Source organism: Chaetodon auriga, chromosome 13, assembly GCF_051107435.1.
Source record: "Chaetodon auriga isolate fChaAug3 chromosome 13, fChaAug3.hap1, whole genome shotgun sequence".
NCBI lineage: Eukaryota > Metazoa > Chordata > Actinopteri > Chaetodontiformes > Chaetodontidae > Chaetodon > Chaetodon auriga.
In genome coordinates this window covers 1,988,381-2,013,373 of record NC_135086.1, presented here as the reverse complement: position 1 = coordinate 2,013,373, position 24,993 = coordinate 1,988,381, and the positions used below count along the sequence as shown (strand labels likewise).

At 45.0% G+C, this 24,993-nt stretch overlaps 1 protein-coding gene across 1 annotated transcript in view; it reads right to left on the bottom strand.

Annotated features, from left to right (window-relative positions):
• Window positions 1-10,548, bottom strand: part of LOC143330370 (inactive dipeptidyl peptidase 10-like) — a 92,788-nt gene extending 82,240 nt beyond the window's left edge. Inside the window, exon 1 of the mRNA XM_076746893.1 lies at window positions 10,174-10,548. Within this exon, the coding sequence (XP_076603008.1) occupies window positions 10,174-10,230 (57 nt within the window). The 5' untranslated portion in view covers window positions 10,231-10,548. The remainder of the gene's footprint in view (window positions 1-10,173) is intronic.
• Window positions 10,549-24,993: the final 14,445 nt, after the last annotated feature.

Genomic DNA, 24,993 nt, shown 5'->3' with positions numbered 1-24,993 from the left:
AACTGTGAGCAGAATTAAATAACTGAAAAAGGCTTGTGCATATTTGAAGTTCACTTTGACATGAAAACCACGGCGAGGTGGCAGGAGGGTTGGGAAACAGCTGATGGACGGTGCACCAGCTGACCGCTCGGGAGCATCGGCATCATCTGTGTAAAGAGAAGCCAAGAGAATCACTACTGTCACCTGAATATTAGGAGTTGAGTCACTGAGATAAACAGTGGATGGTGCCATTAAACCGCTGCAGGAGAAGACAAGGACACAGCGAGACGACATAATTAAAAGAGAGCATTTAGGTTTTTATGAGCAAACTGAAAATGTGCATAAAAACCATAAAAACAAACACAGTTTGTAAGAACGTCCTCAAATCAGCACTTTGCACCTGGTATCCTGACTGCATTCATTCCTATTTTAACTTCACCTCTAACGCTCTGGATACACCTGATTGGCTTAGAGACAAAATACAAAGGAAATCACATTTAACAGGAGCCAAATCAATTCAACCGTTTACTGGAAGAAAGAGGAAAAACTAAGAAGAATCCCATCATGGACGTCAGGTTCATGACAACCCAAGAAGACTTCATATTCACTATATTCATTCTTCTGTCTTTCACTCCAAACGCCCTGGCTGCAGCGCTGACTTCAGAAAGTGCCGTCATGCAGTGACCCAAAGACACACACGTTCTCCATTTCACAGCACTGGTCTGACTCAGGACTGAGTTCTGCTGCTGGACAAAAACAGCCTGACTGACTGTATGTTGGAAACATATATTCCAAGCTGCCATGGGCAACTGTGAAAGGTTAAAGAGTCTCAGCTCAGTGTCTAAAGACCGGAGGTAGTCCACATACTTCAGGGCCTGGACCAGGACGTGAAAGGGTTCCATGCCCGTGTAGGTTCACCACACATAAACAGCAGCCCACACCTGCAGCAGGCCTGGAGGCCAGACTCCTCTCACATCTTAAACCCCAAACACAGACAGAGAAAGAGCAGGACGAGTCTCGATTTCTGTCTTCAGTGTGAACTTAAAGAAATAAGGTGAAGACGGTCCTGCTGCTCTTCATTCTGTTGTGTCCCTGTGTTCAATAATTCTTTATAATAGTCATACGTTCACCTGTGCGCCCACTATAACGACCCACTTTACAGTAATGACTTGTGCATTAGTTAATTGCCGTGTACGAACGTTAATTTGACAGCTCTGATTTTCTCTCAGGCTCACCTCCCCGAACGGACAGCTTTCCACTCCATTTCAGCATCAGCTCTTCCCTCGCCATTCATCAGAGGATCTTCTCAAACTGTGTGTGCGCTGTGTGTGGAGAAACACACCCCGTGATTGACAGGAAGAGGTGCTGCCCCTCGCTGAATGCTCGCCTGATTGCTGAGTTTGGCTCGCTGGATTTCCAGAGGGGGCGATTGCAAAGCGCTCACCGTGGTTGCACGCCTCACTGAGTGTTTTAAAAGAGCAGAAGAAATGGATGGATATGGAAGATTGATAGCTTCAAGCTTTTTTATTAAATTAATTCAATCACCTTTGAGGAGGAGCTGTGTCAGAAACCCAAAAGAAAATGATCCTACAGACCAACACAAGTGTAAGCTGCCTATAAGACGAGTTTATTGATCAATCTGGTTGCTGATTGATGTGCTGCGCTCTCAAGTGCCGCATCCATTACTGCAGTAGCAGAATGGAACCGAGCACACGTTTAGGTTAATCGTCCCCTTCGACACCTATCTCAAATTAGTTCTGAGACAGAGTTTGGGGAAAGCTAACGTCACCGTGCGTCTGCGTCCGACGTCCACAGCCTGGATGCTGACGTGCTGTGTGGAGCAGCTGACTGAGTCCAGACTTAATCACCAGCAAACTGTGATTCCTTCCATTGTAATCAGATCAACTGAACAGCTTCATAAAATACACAATACTGTGAAATGAAATCAGTCGGTCTTCATGGACCCTGGCCGTCCTCTGTTGGCTGTCGGCTCAGAAAGCACTCAAACACGAGGGTTTAACAATAATGGAGGTTTAAAAAGGTAGAAGTGATTTCATGCAGACTAAGTGGCTCACGGCTTTCACTTTCCACTTCTGTCTTTCCCAAAGTCTGGAAGAGTTGCAATGTAAGTAGTTTTTTTGCAAAAGCTCTTAACGAGTGAAATCCTTTGCATACAGTTAAAGCAGGTTTACTGTGGGTGTGTTATAAAAGCTCTCTGAAGACTTTCATTTTTCAGTTTACAGGCGCGGCGCCACCAGAAAAACGGCAGCTTGTCGACTTACTCCTACAGAGGCCATATTTTATGTGAGATTAGCTCTGATTTATACTTATACAAATGCATTTCATGTGATCAGGCAGCATTTAAAATGCCACCAAGTCACTGTGTGTTCATGAGTGTGCACACATCAGGACGGTGTCGCTACAGGACCTTCACGCACACTCACAAGGTTTACTGTAGCGCCATTGACGCATGTAACAGCTGGTTGTTGTCGCCACCTTGTGAATGTTAAATGTAAATGCAGGTTAGGTGTTTCGTTACTGTTGGCTGGAGTGTGTATGTGTAGCCTCACGATGCGACATTGAAGTGAGAGGAAGAAACCCGGCTGTACAGATGAGCGATGAGTTCAGCTCTCAGACTGTGTATCTTCATAATAACAATATATTAAATGACAATGTAAAGACATAGTGAAAGGGATCGATCATACTGACGACCTGACAGAGGATGATCAATCCGCAGCTCCTCAGCTCACTGTTTAGCTGTCTGACTGGCAAAATCACTGCTCTCATTTTTGGTTTCAGCTGTTTTCAGCTGGGAGAAAGCTCTAAAAATCCGACGTGCACCACCTGCTCAGACGGACACAGTTAGAAACTCGCTGGTGAACAAAGTGCAGCATTTAGCAGCTAAAGAGGCTTTTCTCTCTGTAGCTGGTAGAGACCAAAACAGCAAAAAGAGAGTGAATGTTGGACTTCTGTTCACCAGGTGGACAGAAACATGACTCCTCGTACATGATAACGGTGCTGGTTGTGTAAATTAACAGCTGCTTGCTAACAAGTTTGAGCTAACAGCTTCAAAGTGATGATATGTTGTTCTCAGCTTGTTTCTGCTGCCCCCAAAACAAATAAACAATGTTATTGTTGGTTTGAGGCCAAATTGATGCAATAAATTCTGGAAAATTGTCAAAGTTAAAATATTTTCATAGTATCACACACCAGTTTTGAATCCTTCATGACAGCCTTTCAATGAATATGCAGTCTGCTTGTCCATTGGCAGATTCACACATCATCCATAAGCTAAAGCAGTTCTGGCACATGCTGTTATTATAACACACTTGTAATTATCATCACAGGTGTGATCATCCAAATCATACCGAATTCAGGCCCATTTGCTCCCAGCCAAGCCCCTATATGACACAGCCCCGTCCAAACATGTGATTATCTCACCGTACCGTGCCACAGTCGAGCCAACAGTATGCCCTGAAATTACCCGGATAACATGTAATCAACACGGAATGAGAAAATCACTTCACACCTGCACTCGAGACAATGGCGTCCCATCAGAACGGCACGCCTGCCTTCCACCTGCGTTCCCGCTCTGCACGCCGCTCACCTCACAGAGCCACGCAGGGAGGACTGCTGGGAAACTGCAATCACAATCATCTCCTTTCAGAGCCAGACTCAGATCAGCCCTCCAGCTGCTACCGAGCATTGACACCAAGAGATCCCAGCAATATTAAAACGCACGCCGCTATAATTTGCCTTAACACTTCACCCAGATATGGCTGATGAACATCAGAATATCAATTATGGAAGCTTATTTTTAGTCCTCTTCTGCTTAATGCTTCTTGAGTAACAGCAGAGGCAGAAGTGATGGAAGTGGGAGTTAGTGTCTGTGTTCATCTGATGACGAGAACCGCACTCTTATCCCGTCTTTGTGGTTTGTTTTCCGATTACAATTGCCCAATGAAATCTAAGACGCTTATACTCAACAAGCCGACGGTGCAGCTGGCAGCGGCTGAGGAAGAGTTGAACCAATTTCAAGGATTTTTCTAATGACTTCATCGTGTGGAGGATCGCCAGCACTGCAAAGAGCTGACAGCCGGATTCATCTTGATGTCTGCGAGCAGCACGTCGCGTCTGCGCGGCCTTTCAATAGTAATTCAGATCCTGTTGTGGACTGTGAGTCTGCCTGGAACCATACACATATTTAAAATGAAGAAACAACATCACCTGTCAAACACTGTACAGCACTTGCCAAACGATAGTCCTCACCAGGCTGGCAGTGACAGCGCTTCTCGTTTTCCTGTCAGTTGCATCCAGTCTGATAGATTTTAATTAAAACCCTTAAATATTCTAATAATGTAAACGATGTTCCGCGTGTTGCAGGAGCTGTTATACGATACTGCGCTGTGTTCCTTACAGTCCCTTAAAGAACAATCCGTTGTTTGGTTCATGCTTGTTTGATGCTTTCAGGAGTTTTCACAGATCCTGGAGAACCTTTTTGGTGAAAGGTTCTCGTTCAGGCACTTTCTCCTGGAACACTCTCTGCAGGGAGAGCCTGGCTGTTTTCCCATCTGTCCCGCTGTGAGGGCTCCCTGCGGTGCTCCCGGTGAGCCCTAATGTTTCGAGGGGATTTCCTTTAAATGACACGCCGGGCTGTTCCTCTGTTCCCCTGCACTGATCTGTTTGCAGGGAAGCTGTTTGCTCACTGGAGGGGCCGATAATGGAGCTGCAGAGTGGCTGAACTGTCATTTGTACCTAAAAACATCAGACGTTGTCCCATGTTGGACAAAGGGAATAAAAACTGTGCTGTGTGCATGTTTTGCTATGTTGAACGCCCGGTTTGAGACGCTCACAGCTGCTGTTTGTCTGTCGACAGACTACCTCTGTCAACCTGCTGGCTTTATGGATCCCATGTTTGGGTATGACAGCTGATTATCCAGCTGGGTGTCCAACACATCACCACAGGCCAGACGAGCACATGCAAACTCTGCTTTGGATGATCATAGAACTAGAGTTACAACGCATAACCTTAAGTTTGAAGGCTAACTACACTGAGACGGGGCTTTACAAATCAGAAAAGTTTTCACGCCAGCAACCATTTTATCTTTGATTGTGACTTAACAGTAGAAACGTTCCTACCAGGAATAGGAAAATTTGACTGTCCACCACAGTGTCTTGCTAAATGACGTATTGCGATTCAGAGTATATTGAGTCAGGTTCATCCTTTGAACCTTCTGCATTTCCATTCTACTGAATGAGGAGGCTGCGCAGTCTAAGGCTGTTTTCACCTGTTATTTCAAGTGTCTCATATCCAGATAAAGTTCAGATGAGGTTTAAGACCCTCAGTTACACGTAGCCACACACACACACATCTGTTGGCCTGATTTCAAATCTGTAATTTGTCTGGGTCTTCCTGGCAAACATACAAATCAGGCTTGGCATCGCTCCAGCCCAAAAGGACGCAGTGATGCACCTGAAGCTGGTGGGTAACAGTCACACGTGCCAGAAGAAGAATAACTTGAAACACTTAGCAATTTAGCTTCAACAATAACAGTTAAGCTAGTTAGCTAACAGCTCCCACAAACTAACACAACCACATGGACGACTCCTCAGCCTCAACCTCAGGAGGTGGTTTGAGCAACCGGTCCGCACCCAAGACACATGAAGTGTTTTAGAGTGGCTTCTTCTTCAGTACCAAAGCCAGAAAGCACCGTTTAGATAGACAGGACAGACAAAGAGGTGACAAAGCATCCAAACCTCAAAGCCAAATCTTAACCAGTCACGCTGTGAGCACAAGGCAAACACCGACTGTTCCAAAACACGGCAGGTTCCTTTAATCGGCACCGCTCGCCGCAGCAGACGAGTCCAACCCCACAGCACTTTCATATCCTGGTGACACATCGCCTTTGATAACTACATCCCAGCCGGGGAATCCAAACAAAGTGAGATAATGGCGATGCACCGTTCAGGTAGAGGTGTGTGATCATCGCTGTGGAGAACTCGGGGACGAATGTTTAAAAACCTCTGTCTTAGCTGTGAGCCGCCTCGAGTGCCTGGATAGTAAAAGAAAGTGAACAAGAAAATTTAAAGCGCTTCTTTAATATTGTCCTAGTTTCTTAGGAGCTGTGCGAAAATAGAGGCGTTGTACTCAAACTGTGCTGAACCGCAAAAAACTGGCAGATATACAGTATATATATCAGCATATATATATCTATAGTATATGTGCAGATATATATAGGTGTACCTAATACCTAGTACCTAATAAAGTGGTTACTGAGACTGTCATATATTTCTGTCTGGACATACATACATACACACACACACACACACACACACACACACACACACACACAGAAATATATAATGCTCTCAGTGGCCACTTTATTAGGTACACCTGCCCAATCTAATGTAAGCCCTTTTATAACATGAGTCTGCAGAAGCTGACAAAGTGTTGGAAATGTCTAAATTCAATTATATGTGTTTCACTGAGGTCCTATAAGAGGTGGTGTTGTACTGGACTACATCATGTTTGTTGTCCTCCCTGTTTACATGCATGAGGAGGACAGAATATCAGAAACACCTCTCAGTATAATATCACTAAGAATTTGTTACCTTTTACCAAAACAAATGAGCTTTTCTCAGTCATTTCTGAGAATTCATAACACCAGAGCCTGACTCAGTCATGTTTCAGGATATTGACATTTAACCCAGAGGAAAGAAATCCCGTCGGAGAGTGGAGTTATCTTACTACAAAACAATCCTCGTATGTCTTCATATGCTGAGCCTCAAACAGGTCTAACACTGTGTTTATAATATTGGGATGGTTCAGAGTGTCAGCTCACATCCAAAGTTTAATGGACAGACCGGAGGAGGCGAGAAAATGAACAACTGGATCGCCGCCAGCGAGGAACGTACATTTATTTCTCTCTCAAAGCCTGGGGGGGGGGCAGTGTCCACAATTGTCCTCATTTTCCATTTTCTGCAGCTGGTTTTAATGGCTACAGAATTCTGGATGTAATGAGACAAGCACTATGTGAAGCATATAGCTGAGATGATTGAAATTAACGTCTGTTCCTCAGCATGAAGCCATCATTTCACACCGCTGGCCTGACTCAGTCATTGGGCCCGGTGGTCCATTAGTCTGTCAGCCTGACACCTCAAGGAGCGATATCTCAACATCACTTATAGATGTCTGGAGCTTATGAGGATGCTAATGACATTAATCCACTGACTTTACATGCACCGACACAAACAGGTTCACATCTCCACCTGTTCAGGACGCTTTGAACGCAACCAAACATGACAGAACAACAGGATGCACGTGAACATGCTGCACTGGCTAAACATGCTCAGAGGCTACATGCTACATGTTGGATTCCAGCCTGTTAAAACTGTTAATACAGAATGAAATGTTCACATTACTTCAGCAAAACACAGACATGTTAAATTTGTCTGTTTCTTATCAATATTTCTACAAAAGGCATCAAAGCGACGGATGGCAGGTACGCGTGTGTGAGCTGAGTTTCTCCTCAGGAGGAGGATGGAGGTGGTGTGACGGCGAGATGAGACGACCGTCAAACAGCAGACTTTTTAATGAGACATCACTGCATTTTCCAGCTGTGTTTATGGAAAAAAAACCAGGTATTTTAAGACTAATCATGACCTATTCATAGCCCTGACCACAGCGTTGTCACATCAGAAAACTGAAACGTAAAGAAACGTAAAGCTTCAACATATCTGTGGTTTGCACAAACGTACATTGCTAACATTTACTCTGGCGACTGCGCTGTAATTCCAAGCAGCTGGTGACGCCATGTTATGACGCTCCGCTCTCAGAAGTTTCATTTTATGTTGTTTATCACATCCTCTATACTGCAGTACACTGCACCCCTCAATAAGGATCATGCAGTTTTAATTTACTATGTATTTTGTATTCTTGTAATCACTCAGACGGCTGCACCTGATTCAGGACGCTGCTGTTACTGAGACCGAGAAGGTGAAACGTCAGCTGAGGATTTGGGACTGGCTTTCTGTGTGTCAAAGAAATGACATGAAAACACTGCTGCTGGACCAGAATCACACTGCAGCTGCGGTATGAACCGTCCACACCGCTCAGATCATCTGGGCAGGTCTGCTCGCTGCCCTCAGGGCCGACAGTGAGCAGACAGGAGCCACATATCTGGAAGAAACTCCCAGAAAAGTCTCACTTCTTTCAAATAAAGGAATAAAACTTTTATGCCACTGCTTCTTAATAAATCCAATTTGGGAGTATTGCACTGTAGCCGCGGTGCAATTTTTCATTCTTCTGTTTATTCTGGGTTTTGACAGAATCATTTGAGATGATTTTCTTCTGTTTTGTTTCATTCATTGTGTCTATGTGTCTCTCTGTATCGCCTCGTGCTCGTTTGTATCTCGTCTTAATGCTTGTTTATGTCCTACGTGAAGCACTTTGAGGCGTCTTGTTGTTGAAAGGTGTTACACAAACACACTCGCCTTGAAATTCACAACATGTCTAACACGGAGGCTTCTTTCTGTGAAGACGAGGGTACAGAAATGTGTCTGTACCATTTAGTAACTGTAATCATCTTTATCCTCCATAGTATTATATTTTACAATGTATATTAGTTTTTCTATTTATTTACTGCATGGTGTACATGATTTAACATGTGGTGTGCTCCGAGCATCGTGGGCACAAACATTTCCTTCAGGATGAATTAAGTTCTTCCCTGGCTTACCTTATATTACATCTTATCTTATCTTATCTTATCTTATCTTATCTTATCTTATCTTATCTTATCTTATCTCATGTACTCTGTCTTCATTGGCTTGTTGCTGTGCTGTCACCTGAATGATGCCATAAAGAGAGCAGAGGTTAAGAACTCCAGTTGACCTGGCTTGTATTGAAGAAAGTTAAATCAATGGTTAGCCGAGCATTACTCAGCATTAAGCACAGGCTTTGCAGCATCATGAAAGCTCTGCTGAACAGGAAAACATTCAGCCTCTCTTACAGGTGGAATCAGTGCTCACTGCTCTGCAGAGAGGCGTATTGGATTTGAAACCCAGCGGAGCCTTTGGGCCTAAATGAAGAACTGAACGGATGCTTCCTGCATCCTCTTGATGGATGCAGTGCTTGTACTTCTATCTCAGTAACTTTAACAGAGATCTGTGTTCTTTTGTTTCTGATGGGATTCCAGTGTTTGGGGTGTGGCAGTTTGACGTTAGCTGTGGCAGCTCCTGCTCTTGGATCCATTATCCAGTAGATCTGAGATCCTGTTTGACCAGTTATCAAAGACAATTGTACACCTGCTCCAGGTTAATTTATGTCTTTGTCCATTTGACTCTAATTCACAGCCTTTAACTGTGCAAACAGACAGATGTTTCAGCACTGCTGTGTCTGCGTCAGTGTGCTTCAGTCCCATTTTTTCCTTTAGGAAGTTTGCTTTTGGAAGTGTCTGATTCAGCTGCACGAACACACAGTTTCCACCAAACTTACCTCGAACAGAGGCAGCTGCTGAGTCTGAGCACCAGTCTGACCATTAAACACTGAAGCACTAATGGGCATTACCACCTGGATGGGTGGATCTATAGGCCGAGTCTTGTTGATGGACTCTTTTCATTTCCACTGAAACACCACCAACAACGTCCATTTGATCCGTTTCACTTAAAGGACTTAAAAGTCTAAATAAATGCGTTCAGTATCCGGGTTGGATATTAATTGTTAATATTTGGCCTGCCATATGTCGGTAGTATTCAAAGGCCCATAAATCATTTAATCAAGTGGATGCACTCGGGAGAGCCCGTCCTCAAACGGAGCACCGCTTGTCCTGCCTTCCTGTTAAATCATTCATCCAACATCGTGCCTGCGCTGAAGCAACACAACGACCGATCAGATGTTCGGACACAGGAATCACACACACACACAGTTTCATGTCATTTAAATCACCCACAACTTCCTCCACGTGTTTTACTTCTGCTCCTCGCAACTTATCCTCGCAGCAGCCAACTTTATTCCGCCGCTGAGAGTTCTGATCACAGACACAAAAGACTGTGCGCCGCTGAAAGTTGAGCCTCGCATGTTCCAATCACACAAACAGCTCCACTCATTCAACTTGCACTATGAGGCAGAACATGAGACACGAACCCTTCGACAGGATACACGACGCAGTGGACGGCGACATCCAGCCCTCCTCTTACCTTTCCATCAGTGGAGTACCGCCGGCTGTGCTGCGCTGCTCCTGCGCTTTGGTTCATGCTTCAGCACCGTGGAGAGCTCCGCCGGCAGAGAAAAAAGCCAATCGGTCCGCGGATCGATAAACTGCTGCTCAGGGTGATCACAGAGAGCAACTGGCAGACGCAAGGGAGCCACTGGGACTAGTTTACTGGTTCGTTAGAGCTGGTTACTGGTTCGCTGTGCTTCTCCGTGACACGCAGGGGTTTTCAGCCAATGGTGCCTTGTGCGTAAAGACTGCTGGTGCGCCAGCTGTGAGCGCAGGCGGGCTGTTCACTCATCCGACAGTTAGCCTTCACTAACCGAGATAACACCAACAATCTGGCTGCCGGATGCTGAAAATATATAGGAAGGCTTCTGATACATTTAGCAAATGTGTTTCATAAATCCTAAACCATTACTTCACGTGGGGACAGTTGCTGGCTCAGGAGTTAACCTTTGTTTTATCCGTCCACGGGGTCAGATTGCATAACGTGATAAAACTGATGACAGCAGTTTGCTGCATGTAGAAGCATCATGTTGACAGAGCTGCAGAACACATTTCTTACACTGCTGCTGTCTTCATCCACAACTTTCTTTTAGCACCATTACAAAATGAGTTTGGGAAATTATTGTGAGAAATGTGCTATTTGAATCAGAAAGTTCGGTGATTAAAGCATGAAAACATCAAGTCTGTCATCCCCATCATCTATTCAACATGAACGTCCGAGGAATCCTCACAGAGTGACGTTTAATGAATAATACATGGACATGCACACAGCAGCAGATTAACTCATGATGTCCTCACATGAAGGATTCTGGACTCTGAGTAACGACTGATGCTGGAGACCATTTGAATTGAATTCAGAGCTTCCAACTGAGAAACATTCACCACATCCCAGCAAACCACATTGGACATTAACGAGTTTCCTTTAATTATGTCTCCATATCATAATCACTGCAGCGTCGTCTCGCTTCCTGCACAGATTCTGAAGAGACTTAGGACTTATAAGACAGATGGAAAATGGATTCCTTGCTGGACTCCACCTTTAATTAAGGCACGAAATCCCTCCCCATGTTTCACAGTAACTTAATCCATGCAAAGGAAATTCCACCATTTTTCAACCTGGATATTATTTTCATATTTCAAATGTTTTTCTGCTCTGACTCTGGGTTATAAACTGTTACTGTAAATGTCTTGCAGTAGCGATGAAGAAAGGTCATGATGATTAGACTCAGTGTGAAGCATCTTCATTAAATGTACGCCCATGAAGGCAGCAGCTGAGACGGATCCCTCCGGAGCCCGGGCGCTGGTGGTGGTGGAGCAAAGCAGCAGGAGGAGGATGGAGCCTCTCGGCCTGAAAGTCATAGCGCTGATGGGGAGGTGGCGGGTTTAAGGAGTGAGTCTGAGCACAATCCTCCAACCAACTGGCTCAAGACAGGTGAGCACGAAGATGATTGGTCAGGCGGAACTCGTGGGAAAGTGAGAAAGAGGAAATACAGGAAATTTACCAATAGAGGGAAACTATTATTGAACTGCCTCCAAGTGACTAAAAAATTTAAAATAACTTATTCTTTGAAATTGGAGGTGAGAAACATTTGTGCCTTTGTGGCTACACAGTGAGTTACATGTATGATTTGATGATTTTCTCTTCGGTTAACCTTGAAAACATATTTCTACAGTCCTCGCTCATAAGCATGAAGCATGAAGGTGAACCACCAACAGCTCCTCCAAAGATCATCTGACATACAATCCAAAACCACCACAGAAGAATATTTCATACCCTGCGAGCCCAGAAGTGGATCAAGTTTTATTACCTTTGACCATCTTAAAGTTGTTTGCACCATTTGCTTCCTCTAAATTTTAGTGTGGCTCTTAGAAAAAAGCCCAGTAATCTTCGTCCACATGTGTCCCTTTAAGAATTTCCGCTGCTCCATCTTCACAGGTCAAAACCAATTTCCTCTGTGTTTTCCTGCTCAGATGAGGAGGCCGTGCTGTTGGTGTTTGTGCTGAAGGTCCTGTATTCACCTCGTTTCTTAAGGCAGTCCTGTGTTTTTATTCTATGAAATAAACATGTGAGCAGATCTTCACAACAAGGTTTGCTGTGAGTTATTCAATCAGAGCATCGAAGTCTTGCAGTGTCCGGCTTTGTTTGACAGCTGTGACATTTTCAGGTAATTGTCTTGAAACATGCTAAGAATACATGCTTCAGCACTGTAATGTGAAGGATCCTGGAACGTCTGGTGTCCCCTCTGCTCTGTTAACCAGCGACGGTGCAGGGGCCTCCGGCTGTAAACTAGCCACGCTGCCCGCTAACTCTCACCATCAATAAGTAAAGGCCTCCTCTGCTGTTAACTTACCGCAGAGCACTTTGAAGGCCGCTGCTCGCCTTCACTTGAAAGCACGTATCCAGTTTTAGAGAGGACGAGATGCAACCTTTTGATGCATGAAAGGTCGAGCTGTGATAGGAAACGTGTCACAAACGCCAAAATGTCACCAGGAAGCGCGAGCCTGTGCGGGGGCAGACGCTAACGACCCAAACAAGGCTGAGCAGCTTTGGAGGAAATTCAGCAAAGGCAGCGAAGAAGAAAACCACAAGCGAGTAAACATGGAAGCAAACAGTGCAGCTTTGTGAAGAAGATGCATTCAACAGGTCTGTGAGCAGCGCTGAACAGAAACATCTCTGTTTCCTGTCATTCTCCTTCAGCGTCACCTGATTCCCAAACCCACCTGCAACCTTAAACTATGGCTCAGTTCCATGAAGCGTCTCTGTGAGCCGCAGTAACAGGAGCCTGACACCAGCTGGTTATTACTGTTATGAATTACAGCTGCTGTGACGGAGCTTTGTCACTGCACGTTAGTCCTCTGGTACCTACACACACACTGTTTCTGGAGTCACTCCCTCATTGGCAGCTGTGATGTCACATGACTCCATTACACTGTTAGCATAACTGTAAATAGTGGTTGCAGAAACAGAAATTGTGAATCGTGTGTATGAAAGGGGCGTCCTGGAAAGGCTCAGTCGTTCATAGAGGATGGAGTCATGTGTTCACCACTTTGTGAACACATGATTGGTGAGCCAGCATGCACAGTACCAGGACCGTGATACAGAAGCAGCTAATTGGAATCCAGCCATCATTTGTTTCAGTATTTAAACGCGTGCTGTGACATGTCAAAATGTCTTCAGTGAAGAAAAGATCAGCGTTTCCTCACCACATCATTTCTAACCAATCAGCTCGCACAGACGCAGGTAAGCAAGCAGACTTGTGGGTGTTGGACTTGTCCGTCACCAGTCTGACCAGTCAGCCAGCGGTCAGCTCTCCGTGCAGGCCTGAAGGAAACGAGGTTTATGAAGATTCAGGAGGATAATTACCTGCAAACTGTGACATTTATCTACATGGCTGAACACACACACTTCCAGCGATCCTAATTTCCTTCATCCACCCACAATCTGCACACCCTGAGGCCTTTTTCCTGAATGTTCTTCCCTTTTAGGAAAACGAAATGTGAACGCGCCCCCTCCGCCTCGCTGTCACATCAAATCTGCTCAAAGAGATCGGCTGCTGTGGCGGATATGCTTACAGACTTCTGTGAATTCAGTCCCGCCACGCTGCCCCTGCCCACACGGGTGCCAACTGTACTAATCCCTCTGACTCTTTCGTAATCTGCGGCCTGAGGATAATGCATCTGAGGTTACGTAACAACGATTTGCCTTTCTTCCGAACCTTTTCTTATTTCAGCCAGGCTATTTCTGCTCCTCTCGATTGAGGTGTATTAATACACTCGTTTCCTGTGCACAATCAATTTTCTGACACCGGATGAAGTCTAAATTTGTATTCAGGAAGCAGCACGTTGCTGCAGGTTCACCATGTTAGCCTCGACGGCGTGGACGATGTTCCACTGGAGCGAGAGTGCAGCACGGCTCTGACTTGGTCCACTCAGGAATTCCTTTTAATCTGCCTCATCTATTCCTGGGTGCTCTTCTGCTCTCATTCATACGCAGCATGTGTATTCTTTTACGTTAAGATGATCGATTCCTCTTTGATCTACGTGGCAGAATTATCCCCTGCTGCTGCGGCCGAGTGCTTGGTGGAGGAGGAGGAGGTTCACGGGGCCTCGGTCGGACGGCAGCTGCCGTCCACAGCGACGTGTTGTCTCTGCTTTCCCTCAATCAGCTTCAGGAAATAGATGAGTGAGGTGCATCTCTCCTTCAGTTCCCCTTCGATCATCACTCATCGTTTAATCTGATCCCAGAGAGTCTGCATGTTTATTTGTATGTTCTGCAACTGTGACAGCTTCACTCTTTCTCAGCATTTCAATCCCAGGCTGAGGAAATGAATTTACACACATCTGATGGGTTATATTTGAACCACGCAGCTCGACGGACGCTCAGAGTCTCCGACTCTCCACCTCCACTTCCCACGATGCCAGACGGCTTCGTTTGAGCGCAGTGCTTTCATTAGTGACCGCATCAACTGCTGCCTTCTCGTTATACCTCCCATACAGAGGAAACAAACAAAGTGCTCGTCTTCTGTCTTTGATGGATTCCCAGAATTGTCAGTGCTCCGAGTGGAAGTGATTCACTGCACTTTTATTTATTTCTATCACAGGAAATTGCTATTTCCCCAAAAATAAAGCTCATTACTGCAGTAAGTGGTCTTGTTTCAAATGGGAAAAGATGTCCAGACCATCTTCATAGACATCAGTTGAATTCAGCTTTAGGTGAACCGAGGTAATTTAACAATAATCCCAATTATGAAACATGTCAGTATGAACGTGTGGACATTATCAGGCTATTTCTGACACATGTAAGTTCATCTATTCAGTTCCTTTCCTTCTATGACTATATGTGATTTCAGGCTGGTGGAAATAGGAGACGGATTGAATTATGGACTGCTGAACACAGACTGAGCATCCTCAGGTAGAGAGACACTGATCTGAATTAGAGCGTGATCATGACAGAAACACCCTCTCCTGTCTCAACACTGCATCAAATCATGGTATCCTCACAAGCTGACCGCCTACAAATGATGTTTCTGTATCTCTAATTTGTATCGTCATGCTAGCTAACGTTAGCCAGTGTTTCCAATCACATCACATTGTTTGTGTTATGATCTTGCCCCCGACGTCTTCAGTAGCTCTGGAGCAGCCTCCCTGAAGGTCTTATGGCTCGAAATCTGTTTCCAGCTTTAAATATAATCTTAAAACAGACGTGTTTTTCCTTTTCACCTGACAGCTGTTTCATCTCGTCTTATCCTGTTGTTTTATTTCTACTTATTTTATTTATGTAAAGCTCTCTGGATGCATTTTATGCATGATTTTTTTCTAAATAAAGTTTATTGCTATTGTTGTTGTTATTGTTATTATGCTTTTGTATAATTTTACATTCACTGCCAACTTTCTGCAGCGTTTCCTCGTGGTGTAACATAATCCAAGCAGCATTGTGTCGCTTTTAAAACACACTTTGTGTTTTGGATTGGTGGCTCTCGACATAAACATGCTGGTCCTGGAAGTAAAGGCCACAGGAAGCAGAAACGGTCGCTGCTCTCGGCCTCTGTGATGAACACACACGCAGACGGCAGAGAAAATAATTGCGATTCCTCCTTCCTCCCTGCACAGAGTCAGCTCTTAAACAGTACTCTGCATCGTCCACTTGTGAGCATTTACTTTGGCGTGAAAAGGACGAGTGGGACCATTCGCTCCTCTGTTCACAGTGAATTAGGTGGTTGACCTTCCTGCCTCCATTCTGATTACCTCTTTGGCTTCTCTTAAAGTGGGAGCTGATCTAATCAGAACCTCGCCCATGCAGCACCACGATCTAATTCTCTTTCTATGCCTTCCTCACATTACCATTCTGTTTCCACATGCAACTCTTCAAGCCTGTTTTCAAGCTCGCTCTCTTGGGGTGCTTTCCCTCACCTTTTCATATGTCGCCCATTAATTATGAATGAGACAGGGGTCTCTGAAGAGTCGGAGGAGCAGTGATGGTATAGGGCCACGGGTAGGCCTTGGGGAAACAGGGGAATTGTGCACCTCCTTGAAGAGGAAATAGAGAGGAGGTCCTGCAGTGCTGCATATCCAAGTGCTCTATGTGATATACCCATAATAATTCATCAGGAAGTCGCTCAGTGAAGCAACTCTGCTTTGTTACGGAGCTTGAAGTAAAACTCAAACGTTGTACTTTAACTGCATTTTATATAAAATTCACTCGCTCGCTTACGTGGACCGTGAGCAGGTACAGGTTCGACCTTGAACCCACCGTGAGTCGAGGAACGGGGCCACGTCTCTCTGCTGCATTTGGGACCGGCGCCGTGACACACTTCAGCGTACAGCGAGGGTGCACGGCTGACAGGAAATGATTAATGCACGGCTCTATTTAAGACTTTTTGTAATTACAGAGAGAATAGAGGGAGAAAAACTAAATCCACAGAGGGAATAACCCTCGCAGTAAGACATCTGTGATGAATTGAGGACTGAGCCGGCGACACATGTACCATAGAGAAATTTTATAATATTTTAATGATGTTTGACCTAATACTTGAGAAGGTTCTGTATTATAAGAACAGCTATGGAAACAGGATAACCATAGTGATTATATGAAAATAAAAGAACAGCACGCTGGGAGTTTATGGTAATACATTTAATTAAGTCGTTTTCATTTCATATTGATAACACTTATTAAAGCACAATGCCTCGTCTGAAGATCCAGTTTTTATTGAAAACAGCCACGACTCGGAAATGACTTTCAGAGCTGTGGAGCTGTAAGAGCGTACTTCACTTTAAGATTCACACATCTATTATTTTCAGAAAACAAGCCTGTTACAGAGGATAAAACTCATTTTTAGCAATTTCTGTGAGTCATCTTCTAAAACTGACAGCTGCCTTCCACAAATCCATCCTTCAGTAACATTTTCTTCACCAGTTATTCTTCACGGAAAAACACATTTAGCGTGACGTGACGGCCTCAGTGTCAAAGTAACTCAATAATAGACGATACCATAAAGAACATGAGAGGCAACAATAAAAGAGAGAAGGCCTGTGTGTGTGTGTGTGTGTGTGTGTGTGTGTGTGTGTGTGTGTGTACAACCTTGAAACCCAAACTGCTCTGCAGGTTTATTGATCATTATTTGTTGAGAGCAAAGGAAACATTCACAAGGCCTTTGTGCATCCTCGCTCTATTTTTATTAGTCGCTCTGAGGTGAGCTCGCCGTTATGGAGGCTTGTTTTTCTTTACTTCTGTTGTGTCTTCCCATAATCCTCCTTGTAAACTGCTTCCAGCTTAAGAGCTATAATGTTTATTATCATCATTATCATCGTCTCACGTTGCAGAAACCTCTCACCTGCGCCAGCCGGGGTTCTGCTTTCCGCAGTCAAACCTCTGATGGGGCTTCTGAAGCCGCTGTTTGAGCTTTAATAGCAGCTACAGCACAGACTCAGCGACACGAGCTAACAATCAGAAACAGCTTGCTGCAGGGGAAATGTCAGCTACACGTTATGGTATTAAATTGATGCAATAAACTAAAGACGTGTGATACCACTGCAGAAAAAACAAAGGCATAATTAGACTAACCGTAATTATTTATTAGGCAAAACCTTAAACTTTAATATCTTCTTAATGGAAGAATATTATTGCCACCAAGACACACATTAGCAGTAAAATTAATTACCAAATTTTAAAGCTAGCATAACAAAAAGCTCCAGTAAGTTTGTGTTTGGAGGGAGAACAGCAGCTGGATTAGTGCGGTGGGTATAATTCTGTGTCCACTCTTCACTGACAAAGATCAGCTGCTGTTTGAGGTCCAGAGGAGGAGCAGGATGGGCCGGCTGATGAGACAGGCAAGAAGTGACAGTAAAACTTTAATGTCCCCGAGCAGCAATTTGGCTTTCAGTCAGCAGTCGATAATAAGAAATACAGAAAAATACTGCGATGAGTAAAACTGTCAATCAATACAAAAACTGGAAAACTGCACCGGTTTACAGTCTGGAAGAAGAAGAAGAAGAAGAAGAAGAAGCCAGAAACCAGAGGGCACCATCACATCAGACCAAATCACAGTTTATTTTCACCTCCTCCAAGTCAACGGGAGGAAAAGAGCGAGGCCAGCCGGACCAACGCTCAGCAGGAAAAAGCAATTACAGCACGTGAAGTGCTGTGTGAGGAATCACAACATGTGTGACCCACCGGCCAGAAACACACGCATGTGCTCATACGTTTTCTGTAACGGCAGCTGAGCGAAAAGTTGGATAATTAGCCCCAGGTAGAAAAATATCCATAAGGACAAATGATGTGACAATGATGTGAGCAATTATCCACAGCAGGGCCTCCATCATGCAGCAGCAGCGTTAGTCAATGAACAGCTCCTCATCGTTTTCTTGCATTTCAGAAACTTGCAGGTGCTCGTTTGCTGCTTCTCACACATGCTAAATGGAGAGCTAGCCACAGCCTACACAATGTTTTCCATGAGTGCTACAGAAGAGGTGACAAGGGCAAAGTCAGCCCGCCCTGTGGAGCCATGTCGGCCGGATGGGGCCGACGTTTCAAGAGTTCAGGCTGAGGGAGAAGGAACAGGTGATCCTCTTTAGCTACTCTCTGGAAATGATGCATCTATGCTGCAACGGTTCAAAACCCTGGTTAAGATTAGAACTGTTTTTATTATGTGACTCAGATTTAAAGCACTACAGCTCTGTAACACAAACAATTAACTATTGAACCACTCAGAGGTGCGTAGAGACCAACTAATTTCATGGCGTGTCGGGCAGGAGTGCTGTGTTTTAGCACGGTGGATTCTCCCAGCGCTCCCGACGGCCAGCCTGGGCCTTTGCATGACATATCATTATGACTTGGACACCTGGAGTAGCCGGCAGGATGAGATGTGTTTCATCACCTCATTGGCCAATGAGAGGGCGTCAGAAAGTTTCAGGTTTTGGATCTGCGCCCTTTGTCTTGTGAGTGTTGATTAGTAAGTTAGGATAAGTCTCCAGGAAATGAATGTAAGTCAATGTGAAGTCCTTTGAAGTGGTGGAAAAACAACTGTGTGTGTGTGTGTGTGTTGCCTTGGGGGGGCTCTCATCAAAATTCGTGGGGCCCAGCACCCCCTGGATCCAAACCCATGTCTTTTAATCATTGCATTTCATCTCTCGGCCATCACTTCACTTTCATGTTTGTGCAAACTCACTAAAATCAAACCAGCAGTTAATTGCGATGATTGCTTCTCGTGCCGGAGTGAGCGGCGCCAACAGTCTGATCTCCTCACCGGTGGCCATTTTAGATTCACATTTTATTATTAACCGCAGCGTGTGGAGACTGGATGATTAAGAAAAGGAGTCATGCTCATACTGCAAGTGTAAGCAGCATTCGTAACAGAGCATTAAGTGTCAGGCAGGTGAGTGAAATGCATAATCGGAGCGGACAGCGAGCACTGTTAGCAGAATGTAAACAGACTTCAGTATAATCCGTCGTCCATGCAGTTTAACACACTGAGTTTGGATAAAACCGAAGCTAATGGAGGCGCAGTCTGATTTTCTGTTTATCCAATACCATTACGCACGATGTATTGCTCTGTTTAGCTGGGTGAAGATCACCTAAATCATCTGTCCAGCGGCTCAATTTTCCCTCAGCACGCAGACCCTCTGCTGCTGCTAATTGATTAGCACCCTGCCTGCAGATGGATCATGCATGAAGTTGTCTGCTGCCCGCTCCGACACTCCTCCATTACTCAGTAGTTGTTCTGCAGTACGACATGCTGAGCAGCAGAAGCTGATGAACATAGAAAATCATGTGAAGTAGAGATGACTGACGCAGGTGATGTGATGTCTGGCTCTGCTTTGAAAAAGATGAAAACTCAGTTTTAGTGGAGCCGCCTGGGGACCGGAGCTGATGCAGTCGAACTGGTGCACAGGCCGTATGTTTCTCCACCCTGTCGGGATTCATTAAGCTTTTCTCTGGGTGTGAAGCAATGTGTTTTGTTGAGCCCCAAAACCTTTATTCATATTGTTCGCTCTGCTGTTGCAAGGCTGTTGGGCCTCAGCGGATATGCTGCGGAGATTCATTTTGGAGAATTCATATGGACAACAGGAGACATTCGTGGAAACAAAAAACAGCATTTTGCCGTAGACAGTGCAGCGATGGTTGAGCTGAGTTCTTCACACGCCGGCACAAAGCGTGACTGTTTAGTTCTGGTTATAATACAAAGCATCTGCACTTCTTCATTCCTTTGTCAACACATTTGAAGTGAATCAGACTCTGTGAGCCTGTTAGAGGATATCTGCACCTTCCTGACGGATCAGAGGACTTCTAAAGCTTCAGCTTCCCTCCTCTCAATCTTCCCTGCAGCCACTGTTGTTGTTCTGAATTCTTGTAGCTATTTCTGTTTTCCACATGTTATGTTTACTTCCACATCCCACTGGCATGGCGTGTAAATAAATTAGCACCTGCAGTGAGTAAATTTATGCAGTGCTAATATTCAACCGCGCTGCTATTTTGGTCAAGTTCATCTTCAGTGTTAGTATGTGTCTTCCTTTGAAGCAAACTCTGCAGTGTAAAAATAGGATGTAACACACCTCAGGTTCAAAGGAGTTTCTCTCCCAGATCCCAGAAATAAAAATTAATCAAATATATAACACTGATGTATTAGTTTCTGTTCTATTTGCGAGAGGCATGACTCAGACAGAAGCTTCACGAAGGACAGACGATGTGGGGAGCAAACCCAGGACTGGCGGCCTCGACGCGAACACGAGTGCTGCAGCATGACTGGTTCTTCACTTCGACACGAGCTGCAGACTCTGCTCAGTCTGCGGCCCTCATGGACAAGGACCCTCGAAGCAATGTCGGGTGTTACTGTGTGATGCCTGCAGGGGGCGCTTTGCACAGGTAAGCCCTCTGCAGCTCTCTGGCTCAGGATGTGATGACAGTAATGGTACATTCGTTTCTGTATGTATTTCATAGAGGGAACAGTTCCGCTCGTGGTCCAGTGATCGATTGTGTTCTGGACTCTCACAGCTGATGTATTCGTCTGAGTGATGTGTGAAACACTTTATTACAGTTGGTTAAAGAGGTTTGTGTATAAACAAAGCTGTAAATGTCTTAAGAACAGATGATGAAGTGTGAGTTCAGATCACACACTGGATGAGCGTCTGACTATAACAACACTGATAACAACCCTGTATCCTTGACTGGAGAACGTCCTGCTGTCCTGACAATGCTCTGACGTCCATCTGTGGTTTGAAATGAAGATAGCCGTACTTGCAGCTATAGTCAAGCATTTGTCAGCATATCGCTGCCTTTAAAACAAAGATAAGATTCAGACGGCCTCCATCAGATTCAGGTGACAATCCAGTAGAATGCTGGATCTTAACTCTTGTGGATATCTTGAGGAGGATGTGAGGCAGACAGTCGTGATTCGCCTTTATTCATATTTAACAAACAAGCAGCACAGCTGGAACACGGGTCTAGAAAGGGCACCCAGAGTTCAGAGGGCTTGTACAAATCTTTTCATTAAATCCAGTCGTCCTCAAAGCAGCCGATATTCCAGCCACCAAATCAGGACGGAGAAATAAATAAAGTGTTGTTGCGTGTCAGTCGGCAGCCTGTGCAGAATCAAATAATCAGCAGACGACATGCACACCTGGAAACAAACCTTTCAATATGAATCTGTTTTGCAGCATTGTGCGCTCTGTGGCACCAGTAATTGGAAGTCTGTGTGTGGAGTTACCTTCAAAGAAAATTCACAATTTGCAATCGTGAACCTCCCATCGCTCTGTTTATCTGCACACAGTTCAGGAAGAGTGCAGATACGATTTTGCATTATTGATGCACTCTGCTAGATTGTCATCAATAGCTCCAGCCGTCACCTCGACCAGAGAGCCCGCTGACTGCGATGTACGAACTGATGCACACAGACGTTGATTGCAATTGACACACGCTGAGCTGCAGCGCCGACTGGCAAGCAACCAAAGAGCTTCTGTCTCGTCCGCTGCTGCGACGCAGAAAATAGAACAGCTGGAGCAGAAACAGCTGAAGTCCACAAAGAGATTTAGGTTTGCAGTGATGCCGTTACAGGTTCTGCATTTTTGGTACTTTTACTGTGATTTCTCAGTTTGGCTTGTGGAGGAAATCATCTTTATCAAAGGTAACGTTTCTCATGAATGAATGTATGATTGTTTGTTATTGTCAAAGGAAACGTCTGCATAACTGAGACTTAGCTTCGAGGTCTCCAAGCAGACTCCAAACACCTCATTAGGCTATAGGTGAAATGTCTCAGTGCAGTGCAGAGCATCCAGCAGGGAGCATCCTGTCGAGTCACATTTCAACCGCTGCAATGAAAGAAGCTGAAAAACACAAAACCACTGCACAAAAACAGCCCTAATGACACGCACTGTGCTTCCATTGGCACCACTCTCAGCGTACTGTCTACTGTATGCCGTCATTTGATATGAGACTATGAGCCAAGACAAACCACAGCAAAAAACCCAGGACTTTAAGAGAACCCACGCAAACCAGAGCAAAGCTGCTATTTACACTTTCAGCGCAAAATCTGGGTCAGTTGCAAATCCGTTCTAAGCTCAGGATGATCTGGCGGCTCGCTGAAGGTTCTCTCGTCCTCAAATCCAGGCAATGCATCCAGCTGCCACAGCCGGTCCCTCGGCACACACTGAAATGTGACCTGAGGAGGAGGAGGAGGCTCCAAACAGCAATACCTCATGCAACACAGATAATGAACTCCCAGATTCTGCATCAAACCAATAAGACACTAAAAGAGACGTTTTGCTTCGTGGCGTCACTGAAGAATAAAGAATGTTAGCGTGTGTGAGAGTTGATTCTTGTTTATACAGTTCTATAGCATAGATCTTTACACTGTGCATCCATGTCAGAAGTGTCCGTCAGTCAGTCAGGCAGCAGGAGAAACGAAGCCAGCGGTCGAGGCGGGCAGGTCGAAACACAGGAAGCAGAGAATCAGGTGGACGATATGACAAACTAGCAGGGAGCCGGCTGCCGAGGGACGGAGGAGATCATGACAGGCAGATGTGTCGGCAGGTGGGGATGATTTGGGAGTGTGAGGGGGTGGATGTGGGAGTCAGGTGGAGACTGGCAGGTCTGGGAGGCTCCTCAGAAATGCATGGCGGTCCTGGGGGAAGTGGCTGGAGGCTGAGACGGAAGGACAGGCCGGACAAAATAAAAACAAGGGAGGCAGCAGACAGTCTGACAAATGCTGAATGAACTAAGACATGTTGATGTCGAGTCAGAGGCATTGAGCTAAATGAGGTGGGCAAAATAACAAGACCCCCACACCACAGAGTGCAGTCCAGTGACAGGAGACTGTAATAAGCATACGGTTAGAAATGTGGGTCTGTCTGTGAGTCCTGCAGCTCATTCTCATCACACTGCTTCTGTGATTTAAGGCATGAATTTAGTGAAAAATGTCATTCCAGTCGTTTCACCTTCGATCAAGCATGTTCAGGAGACTGACGCTGAGGACAAACACAGACTTAAATCCAGGAGGAAGACTAACGAGGGACAGGTGAAACAAATCAGCAAACACACAGGAAGTAAAGCAGCAGATGACGCGTGAGGAAAATCCTTTCAACGTAAAACAGGAAACAGCAAAACTAAACCCAAAACCAGGAGAGTAACCAGCAGCTTTTCACAGCATGTGTGTAAAATCTGTGTGATTCTGTGGACGTACGATAGTAAAGATGTCTTATTTTCTTTTGCTAAATTCACTCTGATTGGTGTCAAATCAAAAAGATATTTAAGATCTGAACGCCAACATGAGGCGGTCTGGAAAGAACTAATCACCTCTCGTTCTTCAGACTGTCCTAAATCTGACAGCGAGGAACGGCTCTAATTTTAGAAACCTTTGTTCGCACAGACCCAGAAGGCTGTTTTTAAGTCTTTTTTTAGAATTTCTAATAAAAAACCAGCTGATGCTGCTGTGTGTTTTTTTATGCATCTGTTCATGTCGGAGCAATTTTGAGCTCACAATCGCATCTTATCAGGAAACGCATGAGCAGCCTTCAGCGATAGTTTGTGCTGTCGGCATTTAAAGCTTCTCCTCTGGTTTTACTGCGTCCAACACAGACTTACAAAGAAGATGATGAGGATGAAGGGACAAACTGTGGCTGTAATGGAGACAGAAACATTGAACTGTGTTGATATGATGGTTAATGGTGGTGAAGGAACAAGTGCAGCAGTGTGCTTCAATACGACTCTTGTTAGGAGGATCGGCTCATTGTTGGTTTTGTTCTCATCGTGATGTTTGTTGAAAAATCAAAAATACGGAGTATCAGCAGTCGTACCCTAAAGGCAGATGTGTTGTTGGCATCTTGTTCACAGCAGCGGAGGGAAGGATGATGAAACTGGACCCCACTGTGGGAAGATGATGCATCTGCAAAGCAGTCCGCCTGCAGCTCAGCACCCTGCTGCGCTTCCTGTGACTCTGGTGGCCCAGCTCCATCGACGCCGCTTTGTCTTCCTATTTAGTGCCTTAAATTTCCCTTTGCTTCGAATCATGACAGAATCAGCGGCGGCGTTCTCCAGATGATGACGTCCGTTTGTAAATGACTTCTGATAATGGCACCAATCACGTGGATAGACAACGACGCACTTGTTCACATTGTAATTCTGCTGCTTGTATGGCATCAACGCAAAAATGCATCTTTTCCCAAACGTTATAATCATCTTTGGTTCAGTCGTTTGCAGACAAACACTGAATTTTCTATATATAGCACATTCAATGCACTCGCTGTTGTTTATGTATCTTGACATCAGGCGCACATTGTTTTCACCTGCAGTTGCGTTCTGCAATCAAGC